The sequence below is a fragment of the Budorcas taxicolor genome, chromosome 10, assembly GCF_023091745.1.
Source record: "Budorcas taxicolor isolate Tak-1 chromosome 10, Takin1.1, whole genome shotgun sequence".
Lineage (NCBI taxonomy): Eukaryota > Metazoa > Chordata > Mammalia > Artiodactyla > Bovidae > Budorcas > Budorcas taxicolor.
Window position 1 is genome coordinate 1161809 of NC_068919.1, and position 22612 is coordinate 1184420.

Sequence of the window (22612 nt, forward strand, 5' to 3'; positions counted from 1 at the left end):
CCTCACCACACAGCCTGCAAGGCCATCTGCTGCCCGGCTGCCCGCCTGGCTTTGCTCGTTGCCTGCAAACTTCCACCACGAATCCGCCCCTCAGATACCCTGAGTATATACCTCTGCCAACAAATCTGTGCTTCCATTAAAATAGATAAAAAGGACCTGTGGCTAGAGTAAGATTCAGAAGACCTTTCGTGACCAAAATTAACCTTTTAGGGGTGAGGGGCTGGGAAGACCTGTCAGTGAAACCTGTAAGTGTGCTGGAACACGTGGGTTTTCGTGGTACTAGCAGGAGCCAGCAGTAAAGGTTCATAATTGTGAGGGCTTATACTACGGGCCAGAAAGAAGGCAAGGATGGCACAGTCCTGGGCATCCCAGGAAACTCTGTGTGAACTCACTGCCACTCAAGGGGCAAATGGAGCATGCAGTGCTTATGTTGCACTTTCTCATCTGCGTGCAGCCTATCAAAGTGCTCCTTTTAGCCTTATTACCTAGACAAACCATATAAATCCTTAACTGAAAGCCAAGCAGATGTGAATTAGAAACTACAAGGGACAGGGTACAAATGGTTGAAGTGTACGGCATATAGCATTTTTGAAGTCATCCTTGGAAGATCTGAGTAAAGCTGTATGGTCTTCAGGAGAGCTGTGCATGTAATTTTGCATAAAAATTCAGAGTTCAAGACAACATGAAATTAATCTGTAGACCCAGGTAAAGAGCCCTGCAGCCTTACCAGTTTTCAAAATTTGCACAAGAAGAAGAAATCATCTGAGGCATTCTTTTTTTTACTGAGGTATAATGGACTTATAACATTATGTTTGTATCTGGTGTACAGAGTGATAATTCAGTATTTGCATATATTGCAAAATGACCACCGTAATAAGTCTGGTTAACATCTCTCACCACAGTTACCAAAAACTTTCTTTTAAGATCGCTCTTAGCCACTTTCAAGTACACAATACAGTAATAGGAAGTATAATCACCCTATTATACACTACACCCTCAGTGTGTACCCTTTAATCCCCTTCACCCACTTTGCCCACCTCCAACTCTCACTTATGGCAGCCACCAGTCTTCTCTGAATCTGTGAGCTTGTATTAGGGAGTTTTTTGTGCGGTTTTTTTTTCTTTGGTTTTTTATATTCCACATAGACATGAGATACAGTATTAGTCTTTCTCTGTCTTATCTCTACATAGCATAATACCCTCAGGGTCCATCCATGTTGTTGCAGATGGCAAAACTTCACTTTTTTGTGGCTGGGTGATATTGCATTTTCTATACGTACCACATCCTTGTTTTGACAAGAAAATGCACTGGTCATAGCAAACACCCTTTTGCAACAACACAAGAGAAGACTCTACACAGGGACATCACCAGATGGTCAACACCAAAATCAGATTGATTATATTCTTTGCAGCCAAAGATGGAGCAGCTCTATACAGTCAACAAAAACAAGACCAGGAGCTGACTGTGGCTCACATCATGAACTCCTTATTGCCAAATTCAAGACTCAAATTGAAGAAAGTAGGGAAAACCGCTAGACCATTCAGGTATGACCTAAATCAAATCCCTTATGATTATACAGTGAAAGTGAGAAATAGATTTAAGGGCCTAGATCTGAGAGATAGAGTGCCTGATGAACTATGGAATGAAGTTTGTGACACTGTACAGGAGACAGGGATCAAGACCATCCCCATGGAAAAGAAATGCAAAAAAGCAAAATGGCTGTCTGGGGAGGCCTTACAAATAGCTGTGAAAAGAAGAGAGACGAAAGCAAAGGAGAAAAGGAAAGATATAAGCATCTGAATGCAGAGTACCAAAGAATAGCAAGAAGAGATAAGAAAGCCTTCTTCAGCGATCAATGCAAAGAAATAGAGGAAAACAACAGAATGGGAAAGACTAGAGATCTCTTCAAGAAAATTAGAGATACCAAGGGAACATTTCATGCAAAGATGGGCTCGATAAAGACAGAAATAGTATGGCCCTAACAGAAGCAGAAGATATTAAGAAGAGGTGGCAAGAATACACGGAAGAACTGTACGAAAAAGATCTTCACGACCCAGATAATCATGACGATGTGATCACTAATCTAGACCCAGACATCTTGGAATGTGAAGTCAAGTGGGCCTTAGAAAGCATCACTACGAACAAAGCTAGTGGAGGTGATGGAATTCCAGTTGGGCAGTTTCAAATCCTGAAAGATGATGCTGTGAAAGTGCTGCACTCAATATGCCAGCACATTTGGAAAACTCAGCAGTGGCCACAGGACTGGAAAAGGTCAGTTTTCATTCCAATTCCAAAGAAAGGCAATGCCAAAGAATGCTCAAACTACCGCACAATTGCACTCATCTCACATGCTAGTAAAGTAATGCTCAAAATTCTCCAAGCCAGGCTTCAGCAATACGTGAACCGTGAACTTCCTGATGTCCAAGCTGGTTTTAGAAAAGGCAGAGGAACCAGAGATCAAATTGCCAACATCTGCTGGATCATCGGTAAGCAAGAGAGTTCCAGAAAAACATCTATTTCTGGTTTATTGACTATGCCAAAGCCTTTGATTGTGTGGATCACAATAAACTGTGGAAAATTCTGAAAGACATGGGAATACCAGACCACCTGACCTGCCTCTTGAGAAATCTGTATGCAGGTCAAGAAGCAACAGTTAGAACTGGACATGGAACAACAGACTGGTTCCAAATAGGAAGAGGAGTACGTCAAGGCTGTATATTGTCACCCTGCTCATTTAACTTACATGCAGAGTACATCATGAGAAACGCTGGACTGGAAGAAACACAAGCTGGAATCAAGATTGCTGGGAGAAATATCAATAACCTCAGATATGCAGATGGCACTACCCTTATGGCAGAAAGTGAAGAGGAGCTAAAAACCCTCTTGATGAAAGTGAAAGAGGAGAGCGAAAAAGTTGGCTTAAAGCTCAACATTCAGAAAACAAAGATCATGGCATCCGGTCCCATCACTCCATGGGAAATAGATGGGGAAACAGTAGAAACAGTGTCAGACTTTGGTTTTTTGGGGCTCCAAGATCACTGCAAGTGGTGACTGCAGCCATGAAATTAAAAGACACTTACTCCTTGGAAAGAAAAGTTATGACCAACCTAGATAGCATATTCAAAAGCAGAGACATTACTTTGACGACTAAGGTCCGTCTAGTCAAGGCTACGGTTTTTCCTGTGGTCACGTATGGATGTGAGAGTTGGACTGTGAAGGCTGAGTGCCGAAGAATTGATGCTTTTGAAGTGTGGTGTTGGAGAAGACTTGAGAGTCCCTTGGACTGCAAGGAGATCCAACCAGTCCATTCTGAAGGAGATCAACCCTGCGATTTCTTTGGAAGGAATGATGCTAAAGCTGAAGCTCCAGTACTTTGGCCACCTCATGCGAAGAGGTGACTCATTGGAAAAGACTCTGATGCTGGGAGGGGTTGGGGGCAGGAGGAGAAGGGGATGACCGAGGATGAGATGGCTGGATGGCATCACTGACTCGATGGACGTGAGTCTGAGTGAACTCCGGGAGATGGTGATGGACAGGGAGGCCTGGCATGCTGCGATTCATGGGGTCGCAAAGAGTCGGACACGACTGAGCGACTGAACTGAACTGAACCACATCCTTATCCGTTTATGCACTGATGGGCACGTAGGTTGTGCTTCTATCTTGGCTATCGTAAATGCTGCTGCATTGACAGGAGGGTGCAGGTATCTTCCCAAGACGGTGATCTCATTTTCTTTGGGTACATACCCAGGGGTGGAGTTGCTGGATCATGTTAGTTTTAATTTTGGGGGAAACTTTCATTCTGTTTCTTAGTGGCGCACCAGTTTACATTCCCACCAACAGTACACAGGGTTTCCCTTTTCTCTGTATCCTTACCAAAACTTGTTATTTCTTGTCCTTCTATTTGTAAAATAATAATCATTCTGACCAGTGTGAGGTGGTATCTCATTGTGGTCAGTGATGATCAGTGATGTTGAGCATCTTTTTCACATTGCCTGTTAGCCATCTCTATGTCTTTGAAAAAATGTCCATTCAGAACTTATGCTTTTTTTTTTTTTTTCCCCTCTTCCATTCAAACCCCAGCTTCTGCTCACTTTTTAATCTGGGATTTTTGTTGTTGGTGGTGGTTTTTTTTTTTTTTTTTTTTGCTATTGAGTTGTATGGATTCTTTGTGTATTATGGGTACTAACTAACCCCTTATTGTTTTCTCCCATTCAGTAGACTCTGCATTTTGTTGGTTTCCTTTGATGTACAGAAGAATCTAATATAGCCCTATTTCTCTGTATTTGCTATTGTTGCCTTTGCTTTTGCTGTCAGATTCAAAAAACCATCACCAGGATTGGTATCAAGGTGCTTATGTTTTCTTCTAGGAGTCTGATGGCTTCCGGCCTTACTCGTTAATCTAACACTTGAGTTACTTTGTTTTGTACGATTTAAGACAGTGATCCAGTTTCATTCTCTCGCATGTAGGTATCCAGTTCTCCTGTGACCATTTATCTAAGAAACTGTCCTTTCCCTGTTGGATATTTTTGGTTCCTGTCATAAACTGGCCATATATGCATGGGTTTATTTCTGGGCTCTCTATTCTATTCCATTGATCACATGTCTATTTTTATGCCAATAGCATGCTCTTTTGATCACATGGAGCACTTCTTAAAAGTTTAATTCCTGGGTCTCAACCCAAACCTACCCTGGCACTGTTACAATAGACACATGCTTTAGAGCAGTCCTGTCCACATCACGTGTGTAATGTGCATTTCCTAGTAGCTGAGAACTATTAAATGCAGGGACATTCTAAAATATCAATAATATCATTTTAATGTATATTCAGTATTTTTAGTTATTTTACATTCTTTTTTTATATTGAGCCTATTCCTGGCTGCACTGGGTCTTCGTGTGGGCTTTCTCTCGTTGTTGAAAGTAGGGGCTACTCTAGTTGCTGTATGTGGCCTTCTCATTGTGCGGGCTTCTCTTACTGTGGAGCACAGGCCCAGGGCATGTGGGCTTCAGGAGCGGAGCTTTGTAGCTGAGGCTCCAGGCTCTAGTGCACACGCTCAGGAGTTGTGGCATGTGGGCCTATTTGCTCTGAGGCATATCAGGGATTGAACCTGTGTCCTCTGCACTGGCACGTGGATTCTTTGCCACTTAGCCACCAGGAAAGCCCCCGTGCGTACTGCACATTTACAGCAGTTCAAACTGGCTGTGTCTCAAGGACTCAAAGGGCTCCTGACCCTTGGAGGCTGGCATGAGGCGGCTCTGGAATTGTCCCCCCGCAGAGTTTAGTGTTTCAATCCAGACGAGCAACCCTGGAGGCATGGCTCTTACTGGAGGCGGCTGCCTCATTCAAACAAAAACAAGTAGAAAGTAACTCGTGTTTTCGGTTTGAGTTTCAGCCTGTCTATAAATCAGCATTGCAGTTCTAGTGAACAGTTCACTCCTGTTTGCCTTCCTGAGGCCTGAAGGGTCCTAGCTTCCAGATGTGGCTTCCTACCCCCAGCCTGACCATCTCCCCCCCTCCCCAGGATTGGGGTCGGTCAGTGAAGGCTTCTCTTGCCTCCCTGGGTCCTGTCCTCATTGGTGCTGGCCGCAGGCCCCAGGGCAGGAAGCCCTTTGCTGTGCGGAGGCTGGGAGATCCTCACTCTTCCTCTGGAGCTGGGTAGGGGTTGCACGTAGGGAGTGGTACTGTTCCGGGCAGTTTTATGTTATCAATTTGCATTCATGGTTAGACATTAAATTCTCTTCATGATTTTCTTCTTTCCTTTTGCACTATCAATCAACTTTAGAATAAAAGAATCAAAACAGTAGCAAAATGTAAAACAAATCATTCTTCTCTCTTCTTTATAGTCAGAGGGCCAAGGGGACAGATCTTCCATGCTCTCCTAACTTTCCCTCGTTTGACAGAGGGCCCTGCAAGGCTGAGGCAGTGGTTTGGGCAGCAAGGCAAGAGCCACACTCCCCATGGTGGGAGACGGTGCCTCTAGGATCCCAGTGGGAACTGCAGCCAGATCTGAAAAATTCCTGGTGGCTGCCAGGACCCAGGAGGCTCCTGCTCTCTTTAGGGCCCGTGGGAGGAAGTCACTGGGTATGATGCTCACTTTTTCAAATGTCTTTCTCCCACCATCCTCATAAAAGTAGGCCTGGATTTTTGTGTAGCAACACCTTTCTTCATTAATGAATTTGGGAAGCTGGAATTGCACTTACAGTAGCTAGGGGCAGACAAGTAAAAGATCAGGTATTTGAAAAGCCAGGAGGGGTGAACCATGGCTGAACCCCAGAGCTCCTGACAGCCCACCCCCTCAAGGTGACCCCCACCCACCCATCCTACACTTTACAAAAGCATCCAGAATTAGGAACATTTCAAACAACTTGAGAAGAAAATGAAAGCATCCCATGCCCTCTTTGCAGGAGTTCAGCACTGTTGAGCATTTAGCCTTTTAGTCTGCTATCAGTGTATCAGATATTCACGTTTTTGCAAACTTGTGGCATCCAACAGAACTCACCCTTTTCACTTGACAGTGTTCAGATGCCTTTCTATTCCAGGGCACGTCAGCCTGCATTTTTGATTAACAGTGAGCATTTTAACAGAAGCGAAAGCAGATCGTAACTTAACCAGTTCCCTGGTTGTTTCCCATTCTTATCTATTCTAAGCAGTGCGGAAGTGAATCCAACTGTAATCTCTAAAATCCCCAGAAGTTGCTTAGTCAAGGGATGTGTTCATTTTTTATTTTGCTAGATGCTGCCAAACTGCCTTCCAGACTCACTGTGCTCATCTACATTCCTCATACACCCGTGAGTTTTTCTTAGAGGAATGTCTTCCATAAATCCTGGTTACCTGATAAGCTCCAAGGTACCAGATACCTTCAGTGATTTGTTTTCACTTTTGCCCCTGTGAAACTCTCTCAGGCATGGCACTGGGGATACACTGCGGAACAAGCCAAATAAGGTCCTTGCCATCCTGGAGCCTACGTGCCAGTGGGGAGCTTGCTGAACCGATCACACAGGCTGTGCTGATCTGTGCCAAGTGTGCCGCACACAGAGTGACACTGCCAGAGACAGGGGCCTCGGGAGGAGGACGGTGGTCAGTCCCATCCCCCTGCCTGTGTCCTCCTCTCGTAGGAGGGAGAAGAGGGCAATAACCCGACGGGGCACCCCAAACCTCCCAAATCCGTTACCTCGGGTCACTGTAGTAATAAAGACCCACCAGACTTGAAGCCAAGGAGTAGGGGAAGTCGAATGAAAGTGCAAGTTTAATTTCCATCCTTTTTAAATGTGGAAAATGTGATCAAGGACTTTCACAGAGAACCACCTTTTTCTACTTTTCAAGGTAGGCTCGTGTTGGTTTCACTGAGGACCTGGCCCAGGTAGTGCCCAGGCCAGCTGTGTACTCTCAAGCCCCCAGGGGTTCGGGAGATGCTGAGCAGCTTGGAAAAGGGCCTGAGCGCAGGCCCGGGTTCTGCGGGCAGGCTGCACTCTGTTGGGCCACTGGCTCGGGTCTACCCAGAGGAACTTCTCCAGGAACTTGTCTCCTCACCTGGAAGATGAGAAACAACTTCCTATATTGTTCCTCTGCGACACACACATCTCTAAAGGTCTCTATCATTAAAAAAGAGCCGACCCCAGCCTTCCGGAACCGTTCTGAAGGGCATTCAGGAACACAGCAGCGAGGTGCTGGGCTCCTGTGCCCTCTCCTCTTTGCGCCCAGTCCAAAGGCCGGAGTCCTGAGCAGAGTCGTGCTCCACTCTGCTCCCGTCAGGGCAGCAGCCCAGTCCATCATCTCCGTTACTAAATGGTGTGCTTCGTCTCTCCTTGATACAGAGAGAAGAAGTTAAAGGCCAGAGTTCAAGAGTTGGTGAGTGCCTTGGAAAGACTCACAAAGAGCAGTGAAATCCGACACCAGCAATCAGCGGAGTTTGTTAATGACCTAAAGCGAGCCAACAGGTACAACCTCACTGTCTATAATCCAAGTGGTTCTTGGACTTACGCACCATAATTGCTGGGAATTGACTGTGGACAATGGTGTGTCCTCCGCCGCCTCCTTGGAGCACACTCCTCCCTAGGGCTCCACCTCCCGGTACTCCACAGAAACCTGAGGAATCCTCTTTAAGGATGGTAGATGCAACCAACTGTGGTCCCCTCTTAGCCCTTCACATAGGAGAGGTTCTGAGAAGTCATACAATTAAAACAAAAATCAGCCAGCATTTTCCAAACGAAACTGGCTACAGAATGTTTTATTTGAGCAGCATTCAAGAATCAGGTGGGGTACTTCAGGAAGCAATGCTCTAAGATGGAGCCTCAAACCTTTCAGGCTCATGACACCTTTACACTAAAAAAAAGAGGACCTTAAAGCTTTATTCTTTCAAATTAGCTTATCAATAAAATTTGTCTATTAGTTTCTCAAATGAGACTTTTAAAGGTTTTATTCATTTACCAAATTAAAAAAACAAACCCAACTCACTAAATGTAACACAAATGACATTTTAAAAATCAGTTTTCCAGAAAGTAATTAGAAGAGGGGCACTGTTTTTACAATTTTGCAAATGTTTTTAATCTCTGCTTTAATAGAAGACAGCTGGATTCTCCCAGCTGCTTCCACAGGCAGTGTATTTGAAACATTCTAAAAAAACCCAGCTTCACAGAGAAATAAAGGACCTCACATTTCCCTTCAGAAGGCTTTGGGAGTCCTGGGCTTTGAGAAGCTGACAGCATACAGAAGGGAGGTGGCGTGCTGTTTTGGACCAGAGAGGGTGGGGAGTAGGGGTGGGGGGGTCTTGGATAGCTCAGCTGGTAAAGACTCTGCCTGCAATGCAGGAGATCCAGGTTCAATTCCTGGGGTTGGGAAGATCCCCTGAAGGAGGGAACAGCTACCCATTCCAGGGTTCTTGCCTGGAGAACCCCCAAGGACAGAGGAGCCTGGCGGGTCCCTGGGGTGGCGGAGTGTCAGACATGACTAAGCACAGAACAGGGCATGGAGACTTAGACCCAGCTCTGGGCTCAGCCCCTGCCCTATCCCCCCGAGACCTGGGTCTGGCTGGCAGCATTAGTTCACGGCCTGTGAGCACTGAGTCCGCCAGCCACAGCATCAAGGACAGCTGCTGGGGCCTGTCTGTCTTCAAGCTATGGCGGTGACTTAAGATTGCAGCGTTGCAACGGACCGTAAGCAGCCATGGAACGGCAACAGACCTACTACTTGTATTTTCATGACAGATTATTACAATTCAGCCACCATTTCAGCTCATCTATTTTGGATGTGGTTAGTCTGGACTGTTGGGTTTTAAACCCTGCTTAATGTTAGAGACGAGCCTCTAGCAGTCAGGCTAAGTTCGCTGTGGTCAGGTCAAGACCTGAGTGACCGTTGAGTACTGCGACCCTTCTTGTTAAGCTGCTACGTCGTGTGGATGTTTTCGACCACATGGACTGCAGCCCACCAGGATCCTCTGTCCATGGGATTTCTGAGGCAAGAAAGCTGGGGTGGGTAGCCATTTCCTTCAGGGGATCTTCACAACCCAGGGATTGACCTTGTGTCTCCTGCACTGGCAGGTGGATTCCTTGCCACTGAGCCACCAGGAGAGCCCAAGCGTTGAAATACTAACCACCCGATTTCAAGTTCTTATTTCGGAGGCCCAGCGGCCTGTTCTTTCAGAGTGGTACTTACCAGACCTGGTCACCCAATGGACAGCACAGTGTGTGTGTGTGTGTCTCAGTACTACTTAAGGTAAGCCTTCATTCCCACTTCCCTCTGTGCCCACATAGCAACCTGGTGGCTGCCTATGAGAAAGCAAAGAAGAAGCATCAAAACAAACTGAAGAAACTGGAGGCTCAGATGATGGCCATGGTGGAGAGGCACGAGACCCAAGTGAGGATGCTCAAGCAGAGGGTAGCTCTGCTGGAGGAGGAGAACTCCAGGCCTCACACCAGCGAAACGTCACTGTAGCTGGCGCTGGAGCGCCACGGGCCTGTCCGTGGAGCCAGAGGCTAGCAGTCACTGAGGAGGGGGCCTCAGAGGGCAGCACCTGTCGGGAGGGGAGGGAAGGCTGGCGGGTGGGCTGGCACTCCTGGCAGGGAGGCGCCCTGGACTCAGCCTCGGGGCAGCTGGCCCCGGTGAGCCGGTGTAGACTGTCCCCCTAGGGCCCCCGCCCCTCCCGGGCTGTGGGCGGCGTGGGGACTCCTGCCCCGCGCACTGGCTCCGCAGGGCTTCCTGCTGCTTTCAGCACTGGCTCTGTCCCTCGCCCACATTTTCTGTATCCGCGGTATAGTCCAGGCATCATCTGTTTGATTTTCCAGTCTTTGCAGCCTTACCTCAGGCATCCCACATTTCTCCTTTCTCCTTCTAGGGAGAACTGGTGGGGGCGGTGGGGGCGGTGGGGGCGGAGGGGAGGCAGTGCTCCGCATCGAGAAGAGCTGCTGCTTCGTTTCTTGCAACCAGGCTTTGGTTTTTAAGTCCCAGGTATCAACTCTTCAGGAGGTGGCTGTCACTCTGAGGTGTTCCGGGAGGTTGATCACAGGCAGATGGCACGTAGGTGTTCCTCCCAGTCCCTCGTATGTTGAGGCTACAGGTAGAGCAGTTGGGTCTGACCTCCTTGACCTCACAGTGGCGGCAGGGACGGGCAGGGAACGCTCTTTAGACAGGAACCTCCCTGTCCCAGTGCCGCCTTACTAACAGCTGAGAGAGTCCTGTTGATCCGTGTCAGGGACCTACACTGTCAGGAGCAGAGGCACATTACTGCTTCCTGACTCGGGCACCGCAGAATTGCTGTTCTCCACGAATCAAAGCTCCCCAACCTGAACATACTGATGGCTTCAGACCTGCCTCTCTCTCGAGGGAAATGCTCTGCAGCTGATCCACCTATTGAGGAGACTGCTACTGTGGCACCAGTTCGAGTGCGCCCCTGCTGTTCCAAAGGGCAGAGGGCAAGGGAAAGCTGAGGAGGCCTCCTCTTATCCCCCAGAAACATGGCAATCGGTGGCAGATGGTGATTCCACGGGTGTCAGCTATAGCAAAATGGTGACAGGACTGGGCAGGACCAAAGTACCTGAATTCTTTCAGGAAGGTCTTCCATTTGAAAATCAACTCTTCATCCCTTTTCTACTGTAATGTTCCCCGTTGCAGTTTTTCAGTTGTCACCACCCTAGGCTGCCATAACATTTTAAAGGACCACTTGCCATTTTTCCTGAAGACCCACTCGAAGTCACTTAGAAGAAAGATGTTCAAAGATCTGCTTACGACCAGATTTCTGCATTCACATCTCGGTGTCAGTGAGCTGTTCTCGGAGGCAGGACACAGATTCCGCAGCCTTCAGTCTGACAGGGAAGGACACCCCAGCCACCGTCTGCCAAGGCAGAGAACAGGCATTCCCCCAAGGAAACGCCGGCCTGCCTCAGGCCAGCAGCGAGGCCACCCCGTCTTCAAACAGTCATCATCAGCTGGCCTCAGGCCCAGCTCTCGGGTGCTATGGTCACCGCGAAGGGCCCCACCAGCTTCTGTTCTATTATAGATAAGGTAAACTTCATTCTTGTGACAGTAAGTCAATTTTTACTCTTTGGATAGTTTCATTACAAGGAAAATGTAATGACCCAAAAGTGTGTTTTTAGAAAAAAAGTGTAACAGATGAAATCATGGTTTTCCCCATTTTTCCAACTTGCCCAGGGGAAACATGTTCCCGAAGCAAACTGGGCTGCGCAGGGCGGGGAACAGGCGTCACAGAGATGGGAGGCTCTCATTCTCACCACCACTGCAAAGGGTGCCAGCGCAGAACCTCTATCTACCATTCTCGCTCTAAGGGAAAACAGAGCCTGCTCTTCCAGAGTCCTGGAACCCATCCCAGACCTGGGAAGCCTCAGTTCCTACATTAAGAGCCCCAGCATTACTGACCCTATTTAGCTCATTTTGAGTTTATATTTCCACATAATACTGGTTGGGTGAACACTTTCCCTGGCAAAACTGTTACTTTTATAAATGTGTAGAATAAAAGCTATTAAATAGTTGATTACCTTTCCTTGTATTCTTCACATACTCCCGAAGACTCTTGTTGAAGGTGAGCTAACGGGCACTTGGTTATTATGCTAATTGCAAGGCTTACTAAAATCGCATAGATGAAATAAATGATTGCAGGTGCCTGGATCATTTTCTTTTACAACCTGAATTATTCTTTCTAAATAGGAGCACGTTTATATTAACATCTCCATCAGACGTAAACAATGATCCTCATTACCTAACTTGAACGAGCCATTAAAAATGTTCAGACTTTCGTTTTTAATTGTTTAAATAGAGTTCAATCTCTGGCTCTTAAAGAGAAATGGGCATGAGAAGAAAAAACCCACTTCCCAGTTCCGCTGGAGTACAATTTCCCACTGCTACACTGAGGCAGAATCTCTCAGAGAGAGACTTCTGCCTGGAGCTGTAGTGCCATCAACACCTGCGCCGATCAAATGGCTCTGATGTTCTGCCAAACCCCTCGTGCACCAGCTACCTAAACTGCCATGGGCTGGCAGGCAGTAAGACCCACTTTTGAGATGATACCAAAAGTTACGATTGTATCTTAAGGTTGGGATTTCTCATGCTCACCCTACCTCACAAACATTTTATCATTGCCCATGCAGGTAATTAACTGTTGTATATTCACTCCCATCTGCTGGCATGCCACAATTAAAAAAAAAAAACTAAGTGCCAGTTAAAACACAGTTGGTTAATTCTCTTGTGAGGTGACGTGTAACTTAGGAAGTCTGCCTCTGAGCCTCTGAGCCTCTGCAGCCAAACTTTACAGGGCCCTGAAGACTGGGCACTCTCCTACCCCGGGAGGCAGTGCGCGTTAGAGCCGAGGAGACTTTCTTTTTAGGATGAGGACAGCAAAGAATCTACTGTTTCAAGAAATCTTGAAATCACTGGTAAGTGGCCTAGTTCCCACCTGCATACAGATTACTATTTTAAGTGAAAAAAAAAAAGCCTCCTAGTTACCCATGGCATGAATTGTTTCCTTTGGCCCAGAGAAATTATCCCGCAGTTATTTTTAAATTCTATTAAGTATCTTAAAGTTCTCATGAGTTGGGGGTGCCATGCTTGTGTTTTAAGTGAAATAAAGACTATAGAAGTTACCCACTTGTATTATTAATGACTTCTAATTTAAAGTCGTAAGCTTTTCCCGTAAATTATTTGCTAATGCATAGCTGGAAATGTGTCTCATCCATGAAAGTATGAAGTACAAAGATCATGTTTCCTAAGTTTACAGCCGCACCTATTTCTAAGTACAGCAAACAGCTTTTAATTAGACAGTTTTTAGAAGTCAAAAGGGGAAAGAATTCTGATGACTGCAATTTCCGAACTGAATTTAATTAGGATGCATCCCATAGGGTTGCCAGAGATTCTGTGGAAGGGAAAGAAGCATGTGAAACATTATTTTTTCTGCACCAAGGGGCCACTTGGTAACACTATAAAAAATTCTGAAAAAAAATCACGTAACAATTATTTTTCTATTTCTCCAACGGAATGGCCTATTTGACAGCAAAGATACTATTATAACCTTTCTCTGAGGCTTACTCTGTAGAGGCTTCACTTGTTACAAAACACAAATTATGTCTTCTCACTTAAGTCTACCCAAATTCTATTCTAGTTAACTCAGATCTCATGTTCACACAGGCCAGACTGTAGTTTAGCGCTGAACTTGTCACCTTCTAAATTCCTGTTTCTCATACCTGAAGTTACCTTTCTGAAGTTTGTATTCACTAGTAAATGAATGCCTTAGGCTGCCATATGGTAATTTTCCAGAACTGGCACCAGAATTATCAATTAATGTAAGCACTCAGTGGCTGTTAAAATATTAAGGAACTGGAAAAGGATACAAGTTGAATAGCAGCTGTTCACACATTCTTGTTTCCCTAATTCTTATGTAGAGAAAGATACATTTGCATACAGACAACTACTTTTGGTGAAGGGTTACACTGCATAAACTCTCACACTGCATCTGAGTGAGATTTTGCATGTGACCAAGAAATCTTTCCATCCCAGTAACAGCAACTGCTACTGGATAATCACACCCTTGGTCCAGTAGCACTGATTTTTTTTCCAGTCAAGATTGGTACAAAAATCACTCATCCACTAATCATTCATCGGAAACATCAGCTCAGCAGTACAGAGCAAGCTAGAGACAAAATCCCCTCATGTTCATGACCTGCTTATTCTTCTACTGCTCACTTCTGCACCGTTCTGCAAATCTAATCCATGTGGAAAATGTTCTGTGGGGTACTCACTCACAGTGCCCATGGATGGCCAGGTGAATGGGAGCCCCAATATTATCTGCTTCTGTTTGAACCCAATGCAAAGAGGATGAGACATGTTCACTTTTCTACTTCTAATCAGTTTTTAGACATTGTTAAGACTTACTTTGCATGTGATTTTAGTTTCCTATTATTTGAAAATGTGCTTTTAAGCCGCCTGAATGTACTGTCAGTTATCGAAGCACATGTGACTAAGTCTGCATTTGTCAGTATTGTTCTACTGTATTAAAATCTCACTTTAAGGTTGACACTTAACACTGTACCATACCTTGTAATTTTTTAGATTCTTCACTTATATGCTTTAAATGTTTCCAGATGCCTTTAGTTTTAGCTGCTGTAAAACAGCTTTGTCTTATTTGATATAAAATTGTTTTTTAAATAAAAACTCCATTTATTTATACAGAGACATTTATAATATTTTACAAACATTCTTATATTCTGAATAAATAATTCTAATTCCATAATGTACTTTTACCTGTATTCATTGAAGGGTATGACTCTCCTTCTGCAATACTAACATTTAATGTCAAACATCACAGGTTTGGTAGTTACGTTGAGAGCCCTCATCAAAGCAGGAAACTAGACAGACTGTACTGGTCAAGACAGCCAAGAGCCAAAGAAATCATCACCATCTGTCACTGATTTCTATGGGCCGCCTTTCCAAATCTGGATTGAATAGGGAGTTAGTACCTATCGAAGAATCTAGATCTTTTTTCCTTTTTAAAAAATGACTGAAAGAGGAAATCTAACTGTGAGCTGGAAGGTCATCCATGACTATAAAGAAGGATGGTGAGCAGCTCTGCATGGTGTTTTTCAGATGTCAGTTCTCATCATCAAAGCAAAGTACCTTTGACAGTTAAGAGTGTGACACACCTTGATAACTTTCCTCTTTTATTTCTTTTGGCTGCGGCATGCAGAACGTCCCTGACCAGGGATAGAATCTGCACCCCCTGCACAACAGGGAAGTCCTTTCTTAAAAAAAATTTTTTAAACTGCTATCATATATCTGAGGTCTTTAGCAGAGAAGAATGGTACTTCTTTGACCCCTGAGATCCAAGGACTGGAAAGCATTACATTCAGAAAACCTGACTCTAATACAAATTTAAGAAACACTGGATTTTATGTATTTAGCTCACAATATAACCTTGCTTTCAAAGTCAACAACCAAACCATAAATTGAGATGGAGAATACATACCAGTTACTTTCATTTTTTGCAGAGACATTCTACCTTTTAATATTTCTTCCTGTCATATAAATATCTCACATTTGTCATTTTTTATTGGTCCAAAGAGATGCAGCCAAAATATCAGCAACTTGCAACCTACAAGTATCAGTAGCAGAAGCCAGGTTAAGGTAGTAATTAAAACTGCCCAAGCAGGCAAAATTTATTGATATTGCACTACAAAGGCTCTAAATGTAACATAATGTTTTTACAGAAAGCCAATATTTGAACAATCAACTGTAAAAATGTTTTAAAATACAAAGGAAACCCTCCATCATTCAAACTGCATTTTTTAAGATAAAAGGTTTCCCACTTTTCAACTGGTGTTATTTACATCAAAAACTTTCAAAAGAGCACAAATGTAATGACAGAGGACTTAGTTCATTTTCTCAGTGGAGAGTACAGCTGGCATTTCTAGTCGAAATTAAAGTGCAGTAATCCTGCAAACATTTAAACTTCCGATTTATAACCATGAGTCGTTGAAAATCCTTTACTTATGATAGATAAACTCAAGGTAAATGAAAATCAGTCCTAATCTTTTCATTGAAACTGAGGGGAAAAGAGGAAAACTACTATTCAGTCAGAAAGTAAAACTACAAGGTGTACAACAGTGTTTTGGGGTCCCTTTTCTGCTTTTCCTAAATGTTTGACAATTAATTAAACCAAGCACCAAGAACTTTATTACTACTAACAGAATTACTCCAATGGTTTACCTACACAGCCTGTCTAAACAGTAAAATGCCCTAGAAGCTAAAGTAATAAAAACAGTTTCAATTAAGGTAAAAATTAAGTGTTTCATCAATTTTTTTCTACCAAATTTTGTAGCTTCCAATTTGTTTTAACATAACTTAATCTGCTAAAACCAACTCCCAAGGGAACTGTTTGAAGACTCCATATCTTCCATGAACATTACCTAGTCTCCACAGCACCAAAGACACTTCAATTCTTGTTTTGGAACTAGACCGGGAACATGAAGAAATCAATTCTTATTCCTTTTCCCATCCAAACTAATTTTGATGGTCACTTAAGTTAGTTAATACATGAACCATAATTTCATTTGATTCATCATTTTATTCTGAAAGAAGACTCTTAAATTTTCAATGACATCAACAGGTAAAATTAAAAAAACCGAGTTGTGTGAATCAATACTCAGCAAACATTAATTTTTAAGTATAAGCTAATAAGCGAACTTTAAAAACAATTAGAAAAAATATCTATATTGTGTGTATATATACACACAAATATATGTATATGCAAAATAGTTCATTCTCCTTCCCTCTTACTGAAGAAAAAATATCACTGACTCAGACAACAACAGCAAACTCTGGGAGATGGTGAAGGACAAGGAGGCCTGGTGTGCTGTAGTCCATGGGGTCGCAAAGAGTCAGACACAACTGAGTGACTGAACAACATTTATAAAACGAGAGTTAGGTTAGTGGTCTCCCATCCTAAATTTGAAATAAAATGAACAAAAAGTAAAAGAATCAGTTCTTTGGGCTCTTGCATTTGAAATTAAAAGGTACGATCCAAACACAAACCTAGAATGACCACTAGAGACAGCAGTGCCCTAGGACAGTAGCAAAGCGCACAAAGAGCCTCTGCAGATGCTTCTGTGCTTTTGTATCAGTGCATGTCATCCGAGTAAGACAGGAAGAGCGCAAGTCCACTGCTGGTCATCTATCGCAAAGGCATTAAAAGCATCAAACTAACCAAACTGCTGAGTAGTTACGACCTTTCTCAACTTCAGTAACAACCGACTGTGCTTTCATTTCATGTTATCCAGTCTATTCCTAAATATCACAAAAAACACACTAAGCAATCATTTTACAAAGATCTAGCTAATCCCGTCAAGTGTGAGAAATCACTAACAATGAAGATTTGTGCCCCAAATGTTCCACACCATAGCTATAGATTGTTTTAGAACGTCAGATTCTGTGAATTATGAGCACATTAAATGAAAAGGTTACATCTTACCTCCAAAAGCCCACACTTAAGAATGTTAACTAAGACCAGTCAAAGACCAGAACACTGCTCAGTTTGCCCTAGAACTACACAAAAGTTTCCTCTGTTCCCAAACCAATTTAACAGCTGTGAAATTAAAATAAGCCCAGGTGTCCACAGCCCCTAACTGCTCATGACCCAAGGGTCAAAGTTAAGATACAATTATTACCTATAAATTCCCACAGTGGTAGCCTGAGGATAGAGATGCATCACAAAGAAAAAAACAATGTTACAGAAAGAAAAAAAACGACACGAAGGGACAGACTCAATGGCCTCTTTAAGGACTCAGGAACAACAGGTCTTCAAAGAACACTCACCAGATAGAGGCTAATCACCACAAGAACACCCCAACACCAAACAAGCAGCAAGTGACTGTTCAGAGCCGCCTTCTTCCACTGGACAAACGGATCAAAGGCTAACAAGGGTCCACATGAAACAAAGCACAGGCCACTGCCCTCTGCATTCCATCCCTGTCCCCGGAAGGCACCTGACCGGCAACTACAGAGCCGACACGCGCGCCTCGTTGAGGCCAGATCCTCTCAGACTGTGCCACCACGCTGCCGCCCTAACTCGCCCACCCGACTGCTAAGCACAGGAGACCCAAGGCAAATGGGATTTCTTTGCCGGTGATTTCCTAAGGAACCCAGATTAAAGAGTCAGTTATGAACATGTTTCTCAACATTAAACTTGAATACTTCATCAGTTTTTTATTTACACTTCTCTGTACTTTTATGATAAAGTCTGAGCAACAAAACTGGTGGAAGCCAGCCCTTCATGTCCACTCCCAGGCAGGGGAGGTAGCTTGACTCTGCTCCCTAGCTACAGACCACCATTTCAGTAATAAACAGTGTCACGGGAAAGTAGGTGGGAAGGACCCCATCTGGGACAAGGGTACTTTCTGTCCCGTGGGTCACTGAGAGCAGTGACTGTGACACGCGGCCGAGGGTGGCTGGGCGTGCTCTGGGCTGTGTCCCTGGAAGAAAGCAGTGTGTCAGCACTGCAGTGTGGCTGGAGTCCTAAAGCAGCGTCAGCAGGGGCAGGACCAGAGTCTCAAACACTGACTATGAAAGTGAGAAAAACCCCTTCAGATTTTCTGGACCCCTTGGCAACCATACTTAGAACAAAATTAAACCCCGAGCCAGAAAATGCTTCGTAATGGCCACACATGAGACTCTGCTTGGGCTAGGCAATGGTCACATTTCCGGCTTCATGCCTCATGCAGCACTTGAGAATTGATTTCATCTTCTAAAATCTCTGCCTTCTGTTTTCCTTGCCCAGTAACTATAGCTATCTTCTTCCTTCGGGGCACTGTTTACCCTATAATAATAAACCTATCATATTTTTTGAAACTGATATCCAGAATTGCTTCAAAAGCACGAGACAGAGCCTGTACTGTCCATTTGTGATCTGCCTTCTTCAAGACAGAGGTGCACAAACTTCAAAAACAACTCAGTTCTAAGAAGAAAAAGATGCTGAGAAAGCCCATCATAATCCCATTTTTACAATTTTCAGCAATTGTACAAATTGACTTTAAAGTCTAGTACAAAATGAGGGACTCAAGGCTTCACCAAACTACCAAGAACAAAGTTTAACAAAACTTATTTTACTAAAACCCATTTACCTAGAGACAGGTACTTAAAACATAAAGTAGATTGATACCTTCAGACAGAATGAGTTTGTCTTGTTTATCTTTAACGTTACAGGAATATATGCAAGCCCCTTCCCCAGGCTAGAAAATACCTAATTCAAAATTGCTAGGTAACACCTAGTTTTTCTTCAATCAAAAAATGTTAATTAATCCAACCTCTTAACTATGATTAATATGCAAAGAAAATACTGTACTGCCTCAGAGAAAACAAAGACACAATAGATGTCAATCAAAACAAAAATCTCTGAACACGTAGCTCAGAGGGCCACTGGCACAAAAATGAAGATAAAAAGCCAAGAGATATTATCATAGTAAGAAAAATAACTCTGCAAAAAGCCTAATTTTTTAACTGACTTTGCTCCTTACTGTTCAAGTTAACTGTTGGAAACAAAACAAATAGCAAGGGAAAAGGTAATGAAATGTTAATTTTTTTTAATGCATACATGCACTCAGACCTGAAATTTTCTAAGACTACTACAAGGTATTAAGTTTTATAGAAGAATTTAATCCTCCTTATGGAGGGATGCCATTCACTTAGACTTGAGGAGTATTTTTATATTAACACACAAAATCACTAACGACTTAAAAGACAATACCAACCCAATCTCATAGCATAAAATTAATATTGCTATACATCTTCATTTGATACTTAATGGAAAAATAATCCAAGTTCAAAGCAGCGAGCAGTGACCGCCATTCCTTTACAGCATAGGAAACTCACCTTTTCATAACCATGAAAATCCCACTTCACTTTCAAACATCTTCAACCAAATTTCACCCATGCTACAAAAGCTCTAGTAGGTTCTCAGGTATCTCCAAATGCTCATGTCTCAGGAGAACACCACTTTGAAATCTTAAAACCATTCATTTGCTAGTGCTGAACAAAAACATGTGAAAGCATATAAAACCATACCCCTATCTTCTAGATTATAATGGTTAAGTACAAAAGCAATTCATTGAACATCTGACAAATCATTACAGTATACATAAAAGCACCTAGGAAATTTTTAAAAAATAAAAAGATTCACAGTACACTGAACCTTGGAACTAAGAATACTGAAAAAATGGATTCAAAAGACCTATTTCTCTCAAAGACATAATCTGTAATTGAAGCCAACACAACTGCTATTCTCATCTAGCTTCTTACAGTGCAGCACACAGAAGTAAAGTCTTGCATATTCAGCACACTTCCTTATCACTGGATTTCTTCAAACCATGCTAAAATTTCTCAATCAAGAAATCTAGTTCTGTGCTAAGCACGGCTCTTTTCCAGGTGACCTGAACACTGAGAATCTAACACAGAGGTTCGAGGGGAGAAGTGCAGCAGACGTACATGAAATAGGTACATCCAGCTTACACACTTTCTGCATAGTTCAGTCACATCACACACAAATTTTAACTCATCTTTTAACATTTTTTAAATCTCAAACTGTTAAGAGAGCTAAAAGCCTCAATACCAAAATTACCATCCCAACAATACCCTTATTTTGTCCCACCCACAGTGCATTAACTGAAGCAGCCCAAGAGCAATATTTAACCAGTCAAACTACCATAACTGAAGAGAGATAATCTGTTGGTTCTTGAAAAGGCTCAATGCCGTCAGAGGCCATATTTCTGGTAACTAATCTCTTCTGCTTTAGTGTCGAGAGCTGAAAATTCCAACTCAAGGCACCAGAAAGACTGACCAAAGCACTCACTTAAACAGAAAAACACACATTCAAAATCACAAAAAATTAAATGGTTTCCAGATGACAATAAACGAGTGAAAACAACTCACCTCCCAGACAAACTAAGTTTTCACTCCATTAAGAACAGAAACCTGGAATGCTGGGACCAACTATAAATATGGCTCAAGGAGACCCAAGCAAAGCTGCTGTACTCTTAGAAAGAGCAGTGAAGAGCTTCCAAAGCAATCTTACAATGCGTTCTTAAAAGGTCACAGAAGGATTCACCAATTTGTCACATTAAAAGATGCAGGACACCGGATAACCTAATTCTAACACACTGCTATAATTGAATTATCCTGCTTAGCACCAAGAGGGTGACACTTTTATTAATAAATAGATTTTCTCCTTTAAAATCAAGCCATTGAAAATCTAAAGCAAAGAAATACCAAGTGAACTCCTTACCAAAAAAGTCCCACAGGGTTAAATAGAAACCCTATTAAATAGACTATCTATACAGAATCAAGATTTCCACAATATAATTTACAAGCAGAGATATATTTTGTGGATACCACATGTAAAATAGATTTTTAAAACCCATATGACAGACGCGTACACACGCATATGCTAACACTCTTCCCCCCACCCCCAAAGAAACACCTTCAATGAGGTCAGAAGCAGCCCAAACACTAAAGCCCCCTTAAAGCCTTGGTGATTGTCCATAGCTTTACATAGCTAAACTCCTTCTCTAAATGGGCACTGCCATCCTTATTTGGATTTAAGAATCCTAAAGGAGCAAAATACATTCTATGAGTGAATTATACATGTTGCTTCCATGTTCTGCTCCTCCCCTAGTGTGATGATTTATCAGTACTTGGGTAAACTGCATATCCTTCCCTTTTCAGTCCATGGTCCAGAGGCTTCAATATGCTACCAAGTGTGTCAGTCTCTGCTACTGCTGCAAATGGGAACCTAACATAGCATCAGTTTCCAGAGATCAACACTGACATGCAATGTGAAATCTAGTAATGTCAGTATTCCACACATATTTACACAGCTGTAACACAGAATCAAGTTGCACGAGAACAAAATCATACGCTCCCCAGAGGCTGGCGGTGGGGTGCTGCAGTTGTGACAGCACGGTCTCGGGGTCCCGGGCCTGTGCTCTCCCCGCTGTCCTCTCCCCACAACCTCCCAGGCCCACTGAGAGCACTCGGCGCAACTGGAACTGGAGCCGCAGCTCTGCACCACCAGCTCAAGCCCCTCTCCAGGCTGAGGGCTTCGTCCTTTAACGAAGTGCCGTGAGTTCATTTTGGACATGAACATTATATAGCAGACTCTGAGTCTAAGCAAAACCTTTCAACAAAACTCCTAGCAAGGAGGGTAAGAGGACCTCAGCAGTTAGAAGCGGAGCAATGTGCAGAATGCCGCCAGAGTAGATGCCCTGCAATCTTGACTTCTGTGACATTTCAGGTCTTGTCTTCATTTAATAATTGTGTACTTTAAGTTTAAAATTTTCAGTATAAGGAAACTAGTATTACAATCACTGTAGTGGGAAGATGGCATATTCCCATTAACCTGGCTACTTAATGATGACTCAAACGCTATTTCTGTGACCAGAAAACAAGATAAAAACCACAATCACAGAAAAAAATGCCCGCATTAAAAGCAACTTAAATTCATTAGCCAAACACTGAAAAGGTACATGTGTATAAAAGTTATAACCACATTTACAGTGCAAATTCATGTTTCTTTCTACTCTCTCTTCTGCACAGAGAACATCTCTTCAGAAACATCATCGTCTCCCTGCA

At 43.3% G+C, this 22612-nt stretch overlaps 1 protein-coding gene across 1 annotated transcript in view; it reads left to right on the top strand.

Moving 5' to 3' along the window:
- The window catches only part of MCC (MCC regulator of WNT signaling pathway), a 309233-nt gene extending 298932 nt beyond the window's left edge, over positions 1 to 10301 (top strand). Inside the window, exons 16-17 of the mRNA XM_052646856.1 lie at positions 7813 to 7935; positions 9748 to 10301. Coding sequence (XP_052502816.1) covers positions 7813 to 7935; positions 9748 to 9928 — 304 coding nt within the window. The 3' untranslated portion in view covers positions 9929 to 10301. The remainder of the gene's footprint in view (positions 1 to 7812; positions 7936 to 9747) is intronic.
- Positions 10302 to 22612: the final 12311 nt, after the last annotated feature.